At 44.2% G+C, this 15,463-nt stretch overlaps 1 protein-coding gene across 13 annotated transcripts in view; it reads right to left on the bottom strand.

Annotated features, from left to right (window-relative positions):
• Positions 1 to 15,463, bottom strand: part of NTM (neurotrimin) — a 973,593-nt gene that overhangs the window by 398,823 nt on the left and 559,307 nt on the right. For 6 of the 13 annotated variants that reach the window (XM_033097820.1, XM_033097824.1, XM_033097825.1 and 3 more), the window contains exon 1: positions 13,399 to 14,498. In XM_033097820.1, coding sequence (XP_032953711.1) covers positions 13,399 to 13,565 — 167 coding nt within the window. In that variant the 5' untranslated portion in view covers positions 13,566 to 14,498. Of the gene's footprint in view, positions 1 to 13,155; positions 13,270 to 13,398; positions 14,499 to 15,043; positions 15,380 to 15,463 lie in introns of those variants that run through there. The other 7 variants (XM_033097830.1, XM_033097826.1, XM_033097822.1 and 4 more) reach the window with 4 other exon arrangements.

Below are 15,463 nucleotides of genomic sequence, written 5' to 3'. Positions count from 1 at the left end.
TCCCCCTTTTTTCCAACATTTTTAGGAACAGTCTACTAATCATCCCATCTGTCTCTTTACTGTGTGTCAATTAAAACACTAGATGTTAGAATTTCTCCAGCACAAAAGATTACATTAAATAAGAAATCTCCAGCCATTAATAAGCAATTTGTCACTGAAAAAGTATTTTCACTAATTATAATATGTCTCCAGCTGGCTCCATTATGGACACGTGTATATTTACTTCAAGTTAAAACTTTTCTTTGTCCCTGGTTTTCACATGTGTACAGAGTAAAGTAGACATTTTACTTGGTTCAGAGACATAAAGAGTCAAGCAAACAAAACTCAAACCTCTGAGGCTTCAGCTTGAAAAAGCCGTGGTTCCCCCATTCAGACACACACAAAAATCACCAAAAGGCTTGCCAAGAAATTTTAATAAGTGCTTAAGTTTGGATTTTAAAAATACATCTGTGTATTTCTATGCAGCTGAAGTGAGAAAATATGAATGATAATAGTTGTGTTGAATTACACAGGTTAATGCTAGCTACTGTAACAAATGAACTCTAAAATCTCAGAAGCCTATCACAATGAAAGCGTATTTTTCCTCCCTGCAATAATCTAATAAACGAGGTTCCGGGTCAGCTGGCAGGACAGAAGTGGAAGCCCTGCTCTATGTAGGCACTCTGCACCTGGCTGATGGAGCATCTGCCAAATAGGACACAGGTTTCTAAGGTAATTTTGGACATCAACATCCAGATGGCGTAAGGAGAGACAGCATGAGGTATTTCATCTGGGAGCTTTTTATGGGCCAATCCACACATAACTTTTGCTCATATCCCTATGGGTAGAACTCTGTCACATGACCATACTAAATTCAAAAGAGGCTGGGAAATGCAATCGAGCTTTGTGTCCAGGGAGGAGAACAAACAACGTGTATTTTTAAACAGCTAAGAATCTCTTCCTCAAATGTGAAGAACTGCACAGAGCAGTGCAGATCATGCCCTGTCTTCTCATTTAAGACACAAGGAAGCTGAGGCCTGGACAAGGTAATGTTGTTAGCAGCATGCCGTGGTGAGTGGAGACAGGGCCAGGACTAAAATGCAGGTCACCCTAACCCTAGACCACCACTCACATTCCAAAAACAATGACACTTCCGGAGATTTTTTTCAAAATCATCCCACTGGAAAGATGTCGTTGTAGCTGCAGAATTTGCACTGAGTCAGCCCCATTTCCTGTTCTGTGTATCTCTCTACAGCTCTCCCAGGATCATGACATTCAAAACTGCTCTTTGCAGACTGCACGTGCATTTCATGCCCGTCCTTCCCCAGCTATGTAAAGCTATCACTGAGTGCCAGGCACTGCCCTAAATACTTCATATTTCACTCCTGGCTCAATACTCCTATTATTAGTTCCCTTTAATGATGACAAAACTGAGGCCCAGTGAGGATAATCTATATGCCAAAGGTCACACACCTGGGAGGTGGCAGAACTTTGGGTTTGAACCCAGAGAGGGGTTTGGCTCCAGATCCTACATTTAAGAACTATACTTCACAGCCTCAAGGTAAAATTCCCTTAATAAAACAAAATTTAAAATAAAATAATGGACATCGAATAGTGTGTTAAATTTCTGCCTGACCGTGACTTCCTTCCCTTCTCCCCAAATTTGTAGGCCTTAAGCTAGAAATGAATCCTTATTTGCAAGTGTTTATTAGATTTTCTATAAAACCTCTTGTGAAAGTGGAAATTTAAGCATTCTTTAGATTCTGCAGGTGTAGATTTCATGAAGTGTGTCACACTGCCCCAGTGATCCCCGCCCCAGTGTCCTGTTCCTGTTGTATCTTTTAGAACTCACTGTTCTAAAAGACACAACAAATGCTAGGTCAAACACACCCTATCGGAGATGCTTAAGGACACCCAAACTCATGCCAAGTCAGAGATAAGCCTGAGTCTCCGCTTTCCAATAAAAGTTAAAAAATTTTCACTATTAACAGCTTACTATTATTACTAATAAACTTTTCATTCGCTCAACAAATATTCCTTAATATATCCCATGTTCCAGGCAGTAACTGAGAGCAATAAAGTCAGTGGCCTAGCAGATCTTCCATTTGTGGAAGAGGTGATAAATAAGTAATAGATAAATAAAAAACAGAGGTTTCTAAGTGTTGAGAGCCATGAAGGCCATTAAAGCTAGACAGGGGGCAGAGTGTTGTGGGAGTGGGGCGTCACTATTTCCAACATCATGGTCTGGAAAGTCTTCTGTGAGGATAGATATTTGGACAGAGACATGAGTGCTATGAAGGATCCTCCCTTTCAACACTGCAGTGGGTCCTGGCAGAGGAAAAAACATTTCCTCAGGCAAAAATGGACTTGGCAGGTTCAAGAAACAACAGAGAAGTTCATTGAACTGCACCCTTGTGAGTGGGGCAGGAAGATGACTGAGGGTGATACACAGGCACCGGGAAATAAACAGTCTTTTATACCACTGAAGTGTTTGCATTTCATTCTAAAAAGCCACTGTAGGGTTCTGAACAGAGTGATGTGATTTGATTTATGTTCCTAAGTGATAACTCGGGCTACTAGGCGGAGAATGGACTCTGGTAGAGCAGAAGTGGAAGAAGGAAGACCAGATGAGGTGCTACTGGACTAGTCCAGGAGAGTTGATGGTGGCTTTGACCACAGAGGTAGTGTATGAGATGGTGAAAAGTAGCCTGATGCAGGATATATCTTAAAAGTAAAGACAAAAAGAATTTATTGATGGATTAAATATAGCATAAGCGAGAGAAAGAAAGCAGTGTATCTGTTAGGTTTGGGGTATAAACAGCAGGATGGATAGTGGTGCCCATTCCAAAAACAGGGACATATTGAGGGAAGATAAGTTGGTGGTGGCTGGTGACAGGTCACATGGGGCTGGTATCAAGCGCACTGGTTGGGGTGCATCAAGTTTGAAATGTCTGAGTCATGCATTGAGCTGTAGATCAACAGCAGGATGTGCAGCCTGGAGCGACAAAGTGACAGAGGTTGGTCAGGAGAGAGAGTAGATCCCCGCACATAGGGGCTGTGGGTAACAAGGCTGTGTTCCAATGTAACTGAGGATTTTGAGAAAGAACTGTCCAGCAGCCACAGACTAGCGAGGAAAATATTTATCCAACCTTCAGGCTGGGTGGTAAGCAGGATATAGGAGTGGAAATAACCCATGAAACAGCCAAGTTTCAGCTTAAGAAAAAAAAAAGAAAAGATGGGACCATTCTCAGACTGGGAACAGAGGGATTTTGCTGGTGCTGGTCATAAGGACCAGAGAGTAGAAATGCTTAGAGGATTAGGGAGAGGTTTGCTTTGCAATTGGATCAGATTATTGGATGTACAGGCCCATATGGTAATATGAGTCTAAACAATGATACATGGCCTGGGGCTCTTTGACTTCTGAGGTAGCTAAGATAACTAAGAAGTAAGATACAATAGGGTTCATCCTGATGGTCTCTTAGGAAAAGGAGGGTAATCAATTCTAATTAAATTCCTATTCTGAGTTGGCCTCCTAGACACACGCATAGCTTGGAGATATTGCAGGTCCGATTCCAGACACTGCAATAAAGTGAGTACTGCAAAAACATGAGTCATACTCTTTTTGTTGGTGGAGGGACTTGACTTTGATTTGTAAAAAAAATGCAACATTGTGAAGCACAATACAGCAAAGTGCAATAAAACAAGGTCGGCTTGAATTTGTAATGGAGAGGTTGGAAAATCATGACTGGGAGAGAAACCGCCAGTCCTACAAGAGCATTCAAAGCTCCGATGCCTCCTCTGGACTGCAGTGGCTCATCATGGTGGCTAACGTGGTGGTCTAATACCTAAGTGTATCAGTTTCCTGGGGCTGTTATAAAAGAGTATTACAAACTGGCCAGGTTAAAACCACAGAAATGTATTGTCTCATTCAGTTCAGGAGGCCAGAAGTCTGAAATCAAGGTGTTAGCAAAGCATGCTTCCTATGACACCTGTAGGAGAGAATCCTTCCTTGACTTCCTAGCTTCTGGTGGTTGACTGGCTGTTTCCGGCATCCGTTGGCTTGCAGCTGTGTAACTCCAATCTCTTTGCCATCACATGGCATTTCCCTGTGTGTCTATTGTGTCTCCACATGTCACCTTGTTATAAAGACACTGATTATATTGGATCAAGGACACTGATATACTGGATCAAGGACACTGATTATTAGATTAGGGGCCCGCTCTACTCTAGTATGAACTCATCTTACTTAACTAATTATATCCGCAATGATCTTGTTTCCAAATAGGGTCACATAATGGTTACTGGATGTGAGCACTCCAATCTATCTTTTCTTTCTTTTGTCTTTTCTTTGTTGTGTGTGTGTGTGTGTGTGTGTGTGTTGGGGGGTGAGATTGGGAGGTAGCACAATTCAACTCACAACACTAAAGTATTGCTCTTTCCAGTTTTCATGTATAACTACTGTGCCAAATTAAAAATATTTGCATATATTCTCTTTCTTACTTTCTTCCTCATTGGTCCTGGTTAAAATTGTTTTGGATTGAGCTTTCCTGATGAGTAAATTGTCCCCAAGATGATTATTCTAAGTGTAAGAGCACTTTTCCACTCATCCACTACATTAGAGCCTGTTTGAAAGCCAGAGAAGATCAAGAAATTATTTTCACACAATCATGTTTTCCTTTGCCTCAAAGGAGCCAACAAAAGAGGGGCCAATGAAACTTTATCTGAAGGTTGATTTCAGTTTTGTCATTTTCCATCAGTCTTGTGGTTGATGCTGTTTTCATTAAAAATTGTATGATTTTAAAAAATCATCAGCAAGATTGTAAGATTATTTCATGTGTGCATTTTATAAGACAAATCTAACCCCCTAAAACCTTTCTAAGCCAAAACATCTCACACTGACAAGACAGCAAGTTGACCAAATGCACCCAACTAAATCCAAATAACTCAACCATGTGAATCAATAAGATTTTGGAAAAACATATCATGAAATATTGGGACTCCTTTATATAATTTAAACCCCATAGCATAGGGTTGAAGTGCAAAAGACTGTTTCTGTGGTTCTGTCAGTGAATTCCAAGGTCAGTTTCTAATGCCAGACATACTGGTCTTGCCCCAGATTTGCACGTAAGTTACCAAATACAGACAGGCTTCTTTTCTGTTTTCAGTGTCTCTATGCGAGCCCTGAGCTAGCCTCTTAATGAATAGGAGATGTGAATGAAGGGAAAAAACACAATCAGAGAACAGTAAAGTTGGAGGGCTCAAGCCCTCCCCTAATTCCACCTCTCAAGCAATGGCAGATGGTATCCTTCCCCTTGTTTTGCCTGCTTATTCTAGTGGATTATGAGAAAAATCAGTCTTCCAAGGAAAAAGTGTCTACAAATTCTAAATCTGTACGTGCATTTTTTACTATTTGTTTCAGATAACCTGGCTCCACAGAATCTTCCTTATGGTCTGTTCTGGTAGAAAATTCATCTTCAGAGTCATGAACTGTTATAACTTGCTATGCAACAATCTTGTTATGGAAAATAAAGAAATACTTTTCTTGTCACTTCTTCTCCGAAATAAAATAGCTCAAGAAATTATTTGAACTGAAGAAGATTCCTTGAATCTCAACATATGTATAGGAGAAACATACAGAAAAGTTGAATTACAGGTAGATGGAGAAGCATTCCTCTCTTCAAGATCTTTCATAAAAGGAAAACACAGTATATCTACTAAAGTGTAGCTGCATGGGTGTTTTAGCTATGATAGTTTATAATGAAAACTGTTAAACATGTGAATATTATATATACACACACGTGTATGTATGTACATATGAAAAAAAAGTTATACACTCACCTTTGTGTGCATTACTTTATTTTAACCCAAAACAACCCTTTGAGGTAGGTAATAACTGTTCTCTATACAAAGGGATTCAAAATTGTTGCCAAAGATCACACAGAGAAAGTACTTGAGTCAGGGTTAACAGTTATTTGTTGGAGATCTTTGTCTCCATCAATTGCACCCCCATTAAACATTCCTACGGTTACTCCTCTCGCTGGGCTCACATGTTCAATTTGAAATAGCATCATAAACCCAAACAATTCTTGATCTCCTAAAAATAGGAATATTTGGCAATCTATATGATGGTAATGGTATTATTTGTTTCTCATCAATAATTTATTACACAGAATGGAAATCCATCAACTTGCTCCTGAGGTAGCAAAATGACCTCAAACAATGCAAGGATAATGTTATATTTTTCCCATCAGTGGAGACTTTGATCCTAAGAGAATAAATATGCTATTAATATTAATTGTAAATTTTTTCAAGATTCCCCAGGAGAGATGCCAATGATCCTACTTCTAGTAAAACAAAGAAGAAAATTTATAGGTCAAGGTCCCACCTATTCTATCGCCCACTGCCAGGGCATCCAGATATACCAGCTTTCAGAATCTCCATAGAACTGTGTTTCTACCTAGATTTGTTCAATGTTCCATTTCAAAGAAATACACAGCAATGTTTGAAGAATTATTAACTCTCCGTGAGAGAGTCCAACATTGCTGATATCTGAAGCAAAAAGCTGGTGAAAGAACCTTGAATAAAATATAGAGATTTCAGGATTCTTTGACAAGAAGGGACCTCTAGAGGCCAGCTGGGTCATTCTCTGTGTCTCCATGCTATAGACTACATAAAACCTTAAACATTCCCCTACCCCATTCCAAAAATACATGTAGAAAAGTGATTCTTGTGCTCCAGGACAGGGAAGAACAACCAAATTCACTTTCTTGGAAGAGAAGAACTTGGCAATGAATAAAAAAGAAGGAGTAGAATGAGGAAAGCCCTATGGTTCAAAAAAGAGAACTAGCCTAGAAGTCAGACATAACTGGTTCCAAGTCTCGGGCTCGGCCACCATCTGAATGTGGAATCTGGGAAAATGCCTCACTTTGCCTCTCGGTGCTTTGGTCTCCTAATCAGTAAAATTGGAATAGTAATAGAATCCACCTCATGGAGCAGCTATGAAGATTGAATAAGACCCTGCCAGTAGAGTGCTTAGCAACCTGACACCTAGTAAGTGGAGTTGCCCCATACAGAATCAGAGGTAGAGTTTAAGGGTGAAGAGGGCGGGCTTTAGGACCAAACAAAACCAGCGTTTAGGAGACAGCATGGTAACAAATGTTAGCTAGTTGCCTCAGAAACACTCACAGTCAGCATGATGCTTTTGCACTTGGTAGGAAAAGGTGGCCTTCTTTGAGGCACAGGTAGCCCTAGCTTAGGGCTCACAGCCAGGTGATAAAGTGTGGACTGGATGTCAGCTCCTTCTCAGCCTTTCAGGAAGACATCCTTGTACGAGACTGATTATCACTAGCCTCATTATCTGTAAAAGCAGGTGGTAGAACTCCCTGGTCTCTGTAATCCTTTCAAACTCAAAAGAAAAGAGAAACGTTTCTGAAAAGCACATATACTTGTACGTGAGGAGTGTTGGAGAACTGGGCTGTCCCTCTGTACCCTTCTCTAGGTTCCCTTGACAACTGGCATGCTCCTTGTCCTTCTGCCCCACGGTTGGTTGGATTTTTAGCTTTCCTGTCTTAGTTTTTGGCTTCTCAACAGACTTAGTGTGCTTCCAGGAGCCTCCCTCCACGCCCCCATCTGTCCATGCTCTTTTGAGCCATGGTCCACTGGCTGGATGCCTGGCAGGCCGTAGAGGTGAGTACACAGTGCTGGATCGTAGGAGAGGGCAGGGCAGTCAGAACAGCAAATGCTTCCTGAGTGGCATTGCTATTCTGAACGAGTTAACTCATAAACAACAGATCAATAGTTACACCAGGAGACAACCACTGCCAGCAGACTTCAAATAGAGAGAAAGAAGGATGGGTAGGGAGGTGCTTCTCTGTGTCCCTTCTTTTCTTGAAGATGCTAATTTCCCTGAGGTCCACCTGGGGTTGATCACATCATCAGAGAGTAGCATTTCTTCAAAGGCTTAAGAACTGCATAGGAAGTGACCTGGCAGAAAGAAGGCATGTGTCATGAGTGCAGCTATGAAATAATAGACAACTCACACAGCCCGTCTGTGTCCTGGACAGAAAAACACTAGCTCAATTACTAATGTGAATATGTAACCTCTTCTAGAACAATGCACATCGCTACACATTGTGGACAAAAATGACAAGGAGCCAGGAACATGTTGAGGCAAGGACACCATATGGCAACTAAGGAAAAGGGACAGAGAAGGACAAGGGGAAGAAGATAGTGACCTCAGACGTTCATTCCTTCATTTAGTCATGCAACAACTATTTTTGGAGCACCTTCTATATGCGAGACACTGTTTACACAGTGCAGAATAAGACAGAGAAGGTACCTACCCTCAAGGAAATTGTAGTCCAGTTGGGGAAGACAGATCATAAGCACATAACCGAAGAAATGAAAGGGAGCACATTCAAATACAGATGATTGCTCTGAAGAAATGACCCAGGATGACATGCTAATATAAGACTGGGTAGAAGTGGTAGGGGATTATTTTTATGTGGGTGTCAGCAAAGGCTTCAGTGAGGGGTTGCATGTGAGCTGAGGCCAAGATGATACACAACTATCCACGGGAAGATCTAGAAGATCTAGTTAGGGGTATTCCTAACAGTGGGAACCACAAGTGGAAAGGCTCTGCAGCAAGAATAAGTTTTCTGTATTCATAAAACAGAAAGAAAGCCAAATGTCTACCGCAGAGTAAGTGAATGGAGTGGCAGGAGGACAGTTGCTCAGACTTTATTAGCGAAACCATGGGCCAAGTCACGTGCCACATATTGGGATGTGAACCTGAAGAAGGCATGGTTCTGTCCTCAAGAGGCCACAGAGTAGCTGGAGAGATTAACAGAATCCATCCGCTTACAAATGAAATGCTGTTTTACATGATACAAATAAACTGGCACCGTTTCCAACATCTAGAAGGGGACTCCACGGGTTTTCTCAAGCATCAAAACTACATCATTCTATGCTATTCCATGGAACAGCTATCAAAACTCAACCTCAATCCCATACATTTTTCGGACCTTTTATTCTTAACTCAACCCGCTCCAAAAAAAATCATCACGTAGTGGCCAAGCCTACAGTCTAGATACATGACAGAAGGTATAGCTCAGCCTCTGATTCTCACTAACCAGAAGATCCCAAGGAAATATTTGGAGAATCTCTAAACCCATGAAACGTATTCATCCAAATCGCCAGGTAACACATGGATGCTTCGTGAAGGTCCCTAATTAGTGACACCAACATAATGACACCTGGGCATCCCAGGCTTTCCTGTTCTCACTGTTTCCTCAACACGCCCATCAAAGGAGCTCAGTCCTGCCCCACTGGGAGAGAGGCCATTCGTCTCTGACCACATTATCAACAGTTTGTGATAGGCACTCTCTGCCTCAACTGTTTACTTCTTTGTCACAGCCCAGCCTTTTGAGCTGGACCCAAGGCCCTGGAGGCGAAGTCCGTACCTCATGTCTTTTCACACCCCAACACCCCACTCAGTGCCCTTCATGTAAGAACTCAATAATTCTTCTTTGGTTCACCACAGTTGTATTTCAAAATACAGTGATAGAGAAATGTGGTAAGCAGATATATTGAATATAGGCTGGGAGATATTTTTGTTTTGTTTTCCTTCATTTCATTTGTTCAGTAAACATTTGGAAGCATCCAGCAAGGCATGAACTCTGCTTCTCAAGAGCTGGCGGCTCCCCAGGCCAAGTGCAGAAAGAAGAGTTAAATAATATTGCAAGACAGCGTCTAACCTGAAATGAGTTGGGGAGAGTTAAGCACCAGTGAGGAATTAGGAGAACACAGAAGTCAGTGGGGGAAAGCTAATTGTACAAAGTCAAGGAGTACAGTCCTAAGTCAGCATCCCAGCTCTGCCACTTGCTAACTTGTGAGACTTTAGGTGAATTTCCCTTTAGACCTCAGCTTCCTCATCTATAAAATAGGGATAATTAAGTCTAGCTCAGAGAATTGTTGTGAGGATTAAATGTTACTATGCATACCAAACGTTTCACAGAGCAAATGGCCAAGAATCAGCAGACTATTCAGCTTATCAACATTATTATTACTAGTGCCTCACAATACACTTTCAAAACTTACTATGTGTGCAGCCTTAATCAAAAGATGTCAACTCTCCATGCCTCGGTTCCCTCATCTTACAGATATAGGTAATAATAGCACCTGCATCACAGGGTTTGCATTAGGGTTAAACACTAATGTTACAAGCTTGGATGACGGGTGAGATACTATATAAAAGGTGTAGAATACGCCCTAACACATAGTGAGTACTCAGTATACCTTGGTTGATGTTATCATTACTGTACAATGTTTTATGTAGTCTATCCCTTTTTTAAAAAGATGCAGATAGATTATCAGCAGGAGGGCAGAAAGAGTGGGAGATTGCAAATTGTTTGCAATTCTTTTCTGGCTGTCGATGGCATGTTAAGTGAAAGGTTTTCCAATACCTCCGCAAAGATCATTAGCGCTAATTAGATGAAATAAAACATTTGTAAAAGTTTCCTCACATTAGAATACGCTTCTGAGGAATTCATTCTTTGGGGACTGGCAAAGAGCCTCCCAAAATGAAACTGGTGAGAACAAAGCAGAATAAAATGAAATTAGAGCAAAAAGTCCTCTGCTGGTTAAGAAGAAAACTACAAGCATCACCCTCATTGTCACCCACAGCGACGTGGATAGGGTGGCTCTCCAGGGTAGAGCAGAGGAGCTCAGGGCCTCCCTAGTTGTGGTTCCCTATAGCTTGGCACATGCTGAACAAAAACAAGAAGAAAAGAAGGGAGGGAGGGAAAGAAGGACGTAGGGGGAAAAACACAGACCCACATGTACATACAGAAAAGCAAAAATAAAACAACCCAGAGCCCTGAACCACTAGATTTCTGCAACCTGGAATCAGGTTTTGTGAAAATTTAGCAAATTCTATGCAAACAATATAGATTTTGAAATTCTTACTTGCTCCTCTGTACACAATTACAAAATGCAGAGCCTGTGTTTGAGAATTCAAGGGCTTCCAACTCCACAAACGTACACCCCAACATGGTGGCCCTTGTTCTAGTATATTAGAGCCTGGGAAGAACAAGGGTCATCTTACTGAGACAGGAGTATCCTCTGTGCAGGTTGCCTGCTATACCGGCTGCTTGCTTCACATCTAAATCAGGCCTATGATCAATGGGTTGGTGTCAACTAGACCCTACTTTCTCTAATCCCTGCCCTATAGTGCTCCAGCCACAGGGAGGGTCTTGCTACTGATGCCAAGAACACATTCAGCCCAAGGGGCTGGCACAGAATGGCAGGAGATGTTCCAGGAGGGCCTTTTCATGCCATGGCTGGGTTGGGTCTAGACAGGAAGCCCCACCATATCCCATTTCCTCCATCTATACCCTGACAAGGCCAGAGTGCCTAAAGCATATGTGAAAATGCAAACAAACATTAGTGCCTGAAAGGGAGAGGGACCCTAGAGTGAGAAAGAGGCATGGAAGGAAAGACAAAGAGAAGCCACCCAATATATGATAATGTGATTTTAAAGAGAAGTTACTCGTAACTCAGGCCCATCCCCTGGCTGAGCATGCTAAATTCAGCCACTCTCTAGAGAGTTCTGATTCTCATGAGCCGAGACCAGATCCTGGCCTGTCCAACACCCTTCACTCTTCCTATAATATGGGGGCTATTATCTGTCAGGGCCTCTGTGCTATTTCTTTATCTCCAAGTCTCTATAGAGCTGACTACCTTCCATCTTCTCCTTGAAAATATCATCCCATTTGTTTCTAAAATGTTCTCCCTGTGCAAATGTCTCTTTTTTATCTCTTGGGGTTTACTCCTTGCAGCCAAAGTTTAGGGACAAAGAGGCCACCCAGAGAACACTAATGTCATCGACTGTATTGCTTTAGAGGTTCATTTTTGTTTTTCTCTTAAGTAATCCAAAATCACGGCAGCTTTGGAGGTCCCATGATATCCCTTAATAAAGCAGATACACAGCTATCTCAGGGTGGGAGGCACTTAGAATTTAACCTTTATTCAAAATAGTTCCTAAAGGGCTCAGTGTAAGAGGTTGGTTTTAAGAACCAAGGAGTGACTAGGAATTCACTGGGGTCATGGGGCGTTAGTTCACCAAAGACAAAGAAGTATAGGATGCTCACAGACCTTGCATGAGTCCTTAAATCACACACTTCCTTTGGCAATGCCAACACCCCAAGCCTCAACATTTTCTACCCCCTGGGTATTGCCTTATGTGTATCATCTACAAACAATCAGATCTTAGAAGTACAGTCACCAGGGGGCAAAACAGTGGATCCCAGAACCAAGAATCTTCATGTGCCAAGGATGGGAATATTGCCACCACGTTTGTTGCCTTGCACTTAGCTCGATGGCCCGGTTTGGAAAACTTTATTTAAGAGGACGTATTAAATCAGAGAGATAACGGGCAAATCACTGTTTCCATGAATCTTCTCAACTTCTACCACAGTTGACTCTCTTATAAAATTCCAGAGAGTTATATTCCATTACAATCACTAATTCTGTGTTGCCTTCCTGTGAGTGGTATGGTTTGTTGGCACTGGAAATTGAGTTAGCATTTCAGTAGGCAGCGTGATCAGGGAGACAGACTCTTACTACCTTACACAAAACACAACCAAGATTCTTCTTCTCTTCCTCCTCCAGTTCCTGTAAGCCTTAACCTTAGAAGCCAATCAGGCCTGGACTCAACACTGAAACCGAGCTTCTGCTCAATAGACAAATTTTGCACATACTGCTTTGGTGGACAGCACCAAGAGACCACAGTTAACTAGGGTAAATGATATTTTCACAGACAAATCAGACTCATCTCCATGACTTCAAGCTCAGAAAGCCATGTTTAGACAGGAAAAGCATGTCCCTCTACCCACCAGCTTATGGCATGAAGGCACCCAGGTAAGCCCAGGCACAGTCAGGCCCAGCACAAAACAGCAGCTCTGCTAGAGTAGGGTACCAGGTTGGCAACCCCCCATGACTTGGGCAGAGTAAGGGCATTCACAGGAAGCCAGACCCCTCCTTTGGGACTCATCAACTTCAGAGAAGACTATTCACACTGAGTCCCATCCAGGCCCCCAGTCACTATGGCCACCAACCTGGGAGTGCCACAGTCCTCAATCTCAGCGACTTCCTGGCCCAGCCACCCCTCATGCTTACCAAGTCCTGAGCCAAGGAGGCCAGTTTTGGGGAAACAGCTCATCTCCTGAACCTCTGAGCGGTTCCCATGAGACCACCAACATCCCCAGGGCAGAACATGCAGCTCATCCATAAATTGTGCAGTCCAGGAAACCAGCAACCACCCTGCCAGCCTCTCCAGTATACACACCTGCACCCCAGCCCCTTTCTCCCCACCCCCCTCACAAATCATTGTCAAGTCACAGAAGAACGGCAGCTCCCTACCTGAGGGTGGCGCTCTCCCCCTGCCGGACCGTCACGTTGTCCATAGCTTTGGGGAAGGTGGCATCCCCGCTGCGCACGGGCACTCCTGTGGGTACAAGGAACAGCAGCCTGAGAGACACGACCACGAGGCACTTCCAGGGCAGGAACAGGTACCCACAGACCCCCATCCTCGACAGCCACAACTTCCCAGAACTCCGGCAGCGGCACGGCACACGCCCCCGGGGCGAGCACAGGAAGTGGGTGGGGTGGAGGAGTGAGCACAGGGACCGAGCAGTGAACTAGCAGCGACCGAGAGGCGCGAGGAAGAGAAAAGCGCGCAGACTCTTCCGAGTCTAATAGTCCTCCCCCAAAGCCAGCCTCAGAGCTGCAGCTTCGGATAACCAGTTTCCACTGACGGCATCCAAAGGGTACTTCCTCGGTGCTGCTTTGGCCGGGGACGGTGGCCGTGAAAAGGGAAGCGTGAGGCAGGAGCAAAGGTGTGGGCAGGTCTCAGTAGTCTCTTCTTCCCGTTAACTGTTCAGACATGGCACTTTGGAGCGGAATAAGCACTTTGGTACCCGAAGGGGACGGGGGTGGGTTAGATCCGGCTACCCAGAGGTGGTCTGCAATCCCTCAGTTCCAACAAGGGGAAATCCAACACTTTCTTTGTAAGTTTCAGAGGCAGGATTGCCAGCAGAAAACAATCTGTAACAATAGCAGAGATGAAAAGTAGAGCACGCAGGAGGCGGCAGGGGGTGTGCCAGGAGGAGGCAGCTGCACCGGGCTTCGTGCGATCCGGACCCGAGGATCGTGCCGCAGCCTCCTCGGTCAACTTCCTCGGAACCGAAATTTTCGAGGCAGCTGCTGCGATGTGGCGGATCTCGGCGAGGGCAGGTGCCGCGGCGGCGGCCAAGGGAGAAGGGCCGGGCAGAAGCGGATTGCGGCGGCCCCTTTCTCGCTCGCGCGCTGGGGAAGGCGAGATGCAGCCGGCACCGGAGCCGCGGGGACGCCAAGCTCAGCGGCCGCCCCCGGCCTCTGCGCCGCCTTCCTCCCGGGAGCAGCCCCGACGCGCGCGGGCCCCGACCGCCGGGGTTGTCATGGCAGCAGCTCCATCACTGACCGCCACTTTCTCCGGTGCCGGCGCCGCGCGAGCGGGTGGACGGCGCGCTCATCCCGGCGGGCTGGCGCGGGGCGCGGGCGGGCGCCCACCTTAACCCCCGCGGCGCCGCGCCGCGGCAGTGCGCCAACCGAGGAGAACAGTTTAACCATTTTCCCCTTGAAAAACGGTCACTTCCCAATTAAGAAGGCAAAGTTGCCATAGTTTTAATAAGCCCGAGACATCTTAATAAGGGTCACAAACTAATTAACTAGGAAAGGAAAACCCTGCAGCATGCATACATGCACCTTTAAAATTATCGGATTAATTCCACTGGCATTTAGAGTTTTGGGAGGATGTTTTAGAATAATCTCATGTTTATTCAATAGTCAACGCCCATTTCACCAACCCCCCACAAAAGCTACTTTAAAACACCAGAGGCTCAATACCACCGTTCTAAATAGAGATCTTCCATATATATAAAAAAAATGCAAAAATCACAACAGCCTCTTAGTGTGAGAAATTGGCAAAATCACATTCAAGTCTTGGTCAAGTTTGACCCTGACTTACATTCTTATTCTTGTTTTGTCGACATTAAAAGATGCTAGCCCTGCAAAAGTGCTCACACACATGAGTGAGTGTGAGCCACTTGCTCTATTTATACAGTGGATTCCCAAGTTTCACACTCTTACAGAGCTGATTTCATCTTAAGAGGTGTGTTTTTCAAATTCTTGAAACCTGGGAGGAAACTGGATTTGTCTCAGTTCCTGTCACTTCCCCTCTCTGGAAGCTGTGGGTCCCTCAGTACCTACATTTTTAATTCTCCCTTAACTTCAGCTGTGATGGAATGTGGTGCCTTCCCCTTCCTGGGCCTGGCACTTGAGCAAGGGGGAAGCCCAGAGCAGCCAACCCACACAGCAGTGTTAACGCTGCCATAACGTCTTCTCAGGGACTTCCCGATCTGAGTTCACTGCACTGACCCATATTCTC

Source organism: Rhinolophus ferrumequinum, chromosome 25, assembly GCF_004115265.2.
Source record: "Rhinolophus ferrumequinum isolate MPI-CBG mRhiFer1 chromosome 25, mRhiFer1_v1.p, whole genome shotgun sequence".
In the NCBI taxonomy this organism is placed as follows: domain Eukaryota; kingdom Metazoa; phylum Chordata; class Mammalia; order Chiroptera; family Rhinolophidae; genus Rhinolophus; species Rhinolophus ferrumequinum.
Note: the sequence above shows the minus strand (reverse complement) of the source record. Positions and strands in the feature narration are given on the sequence as shown.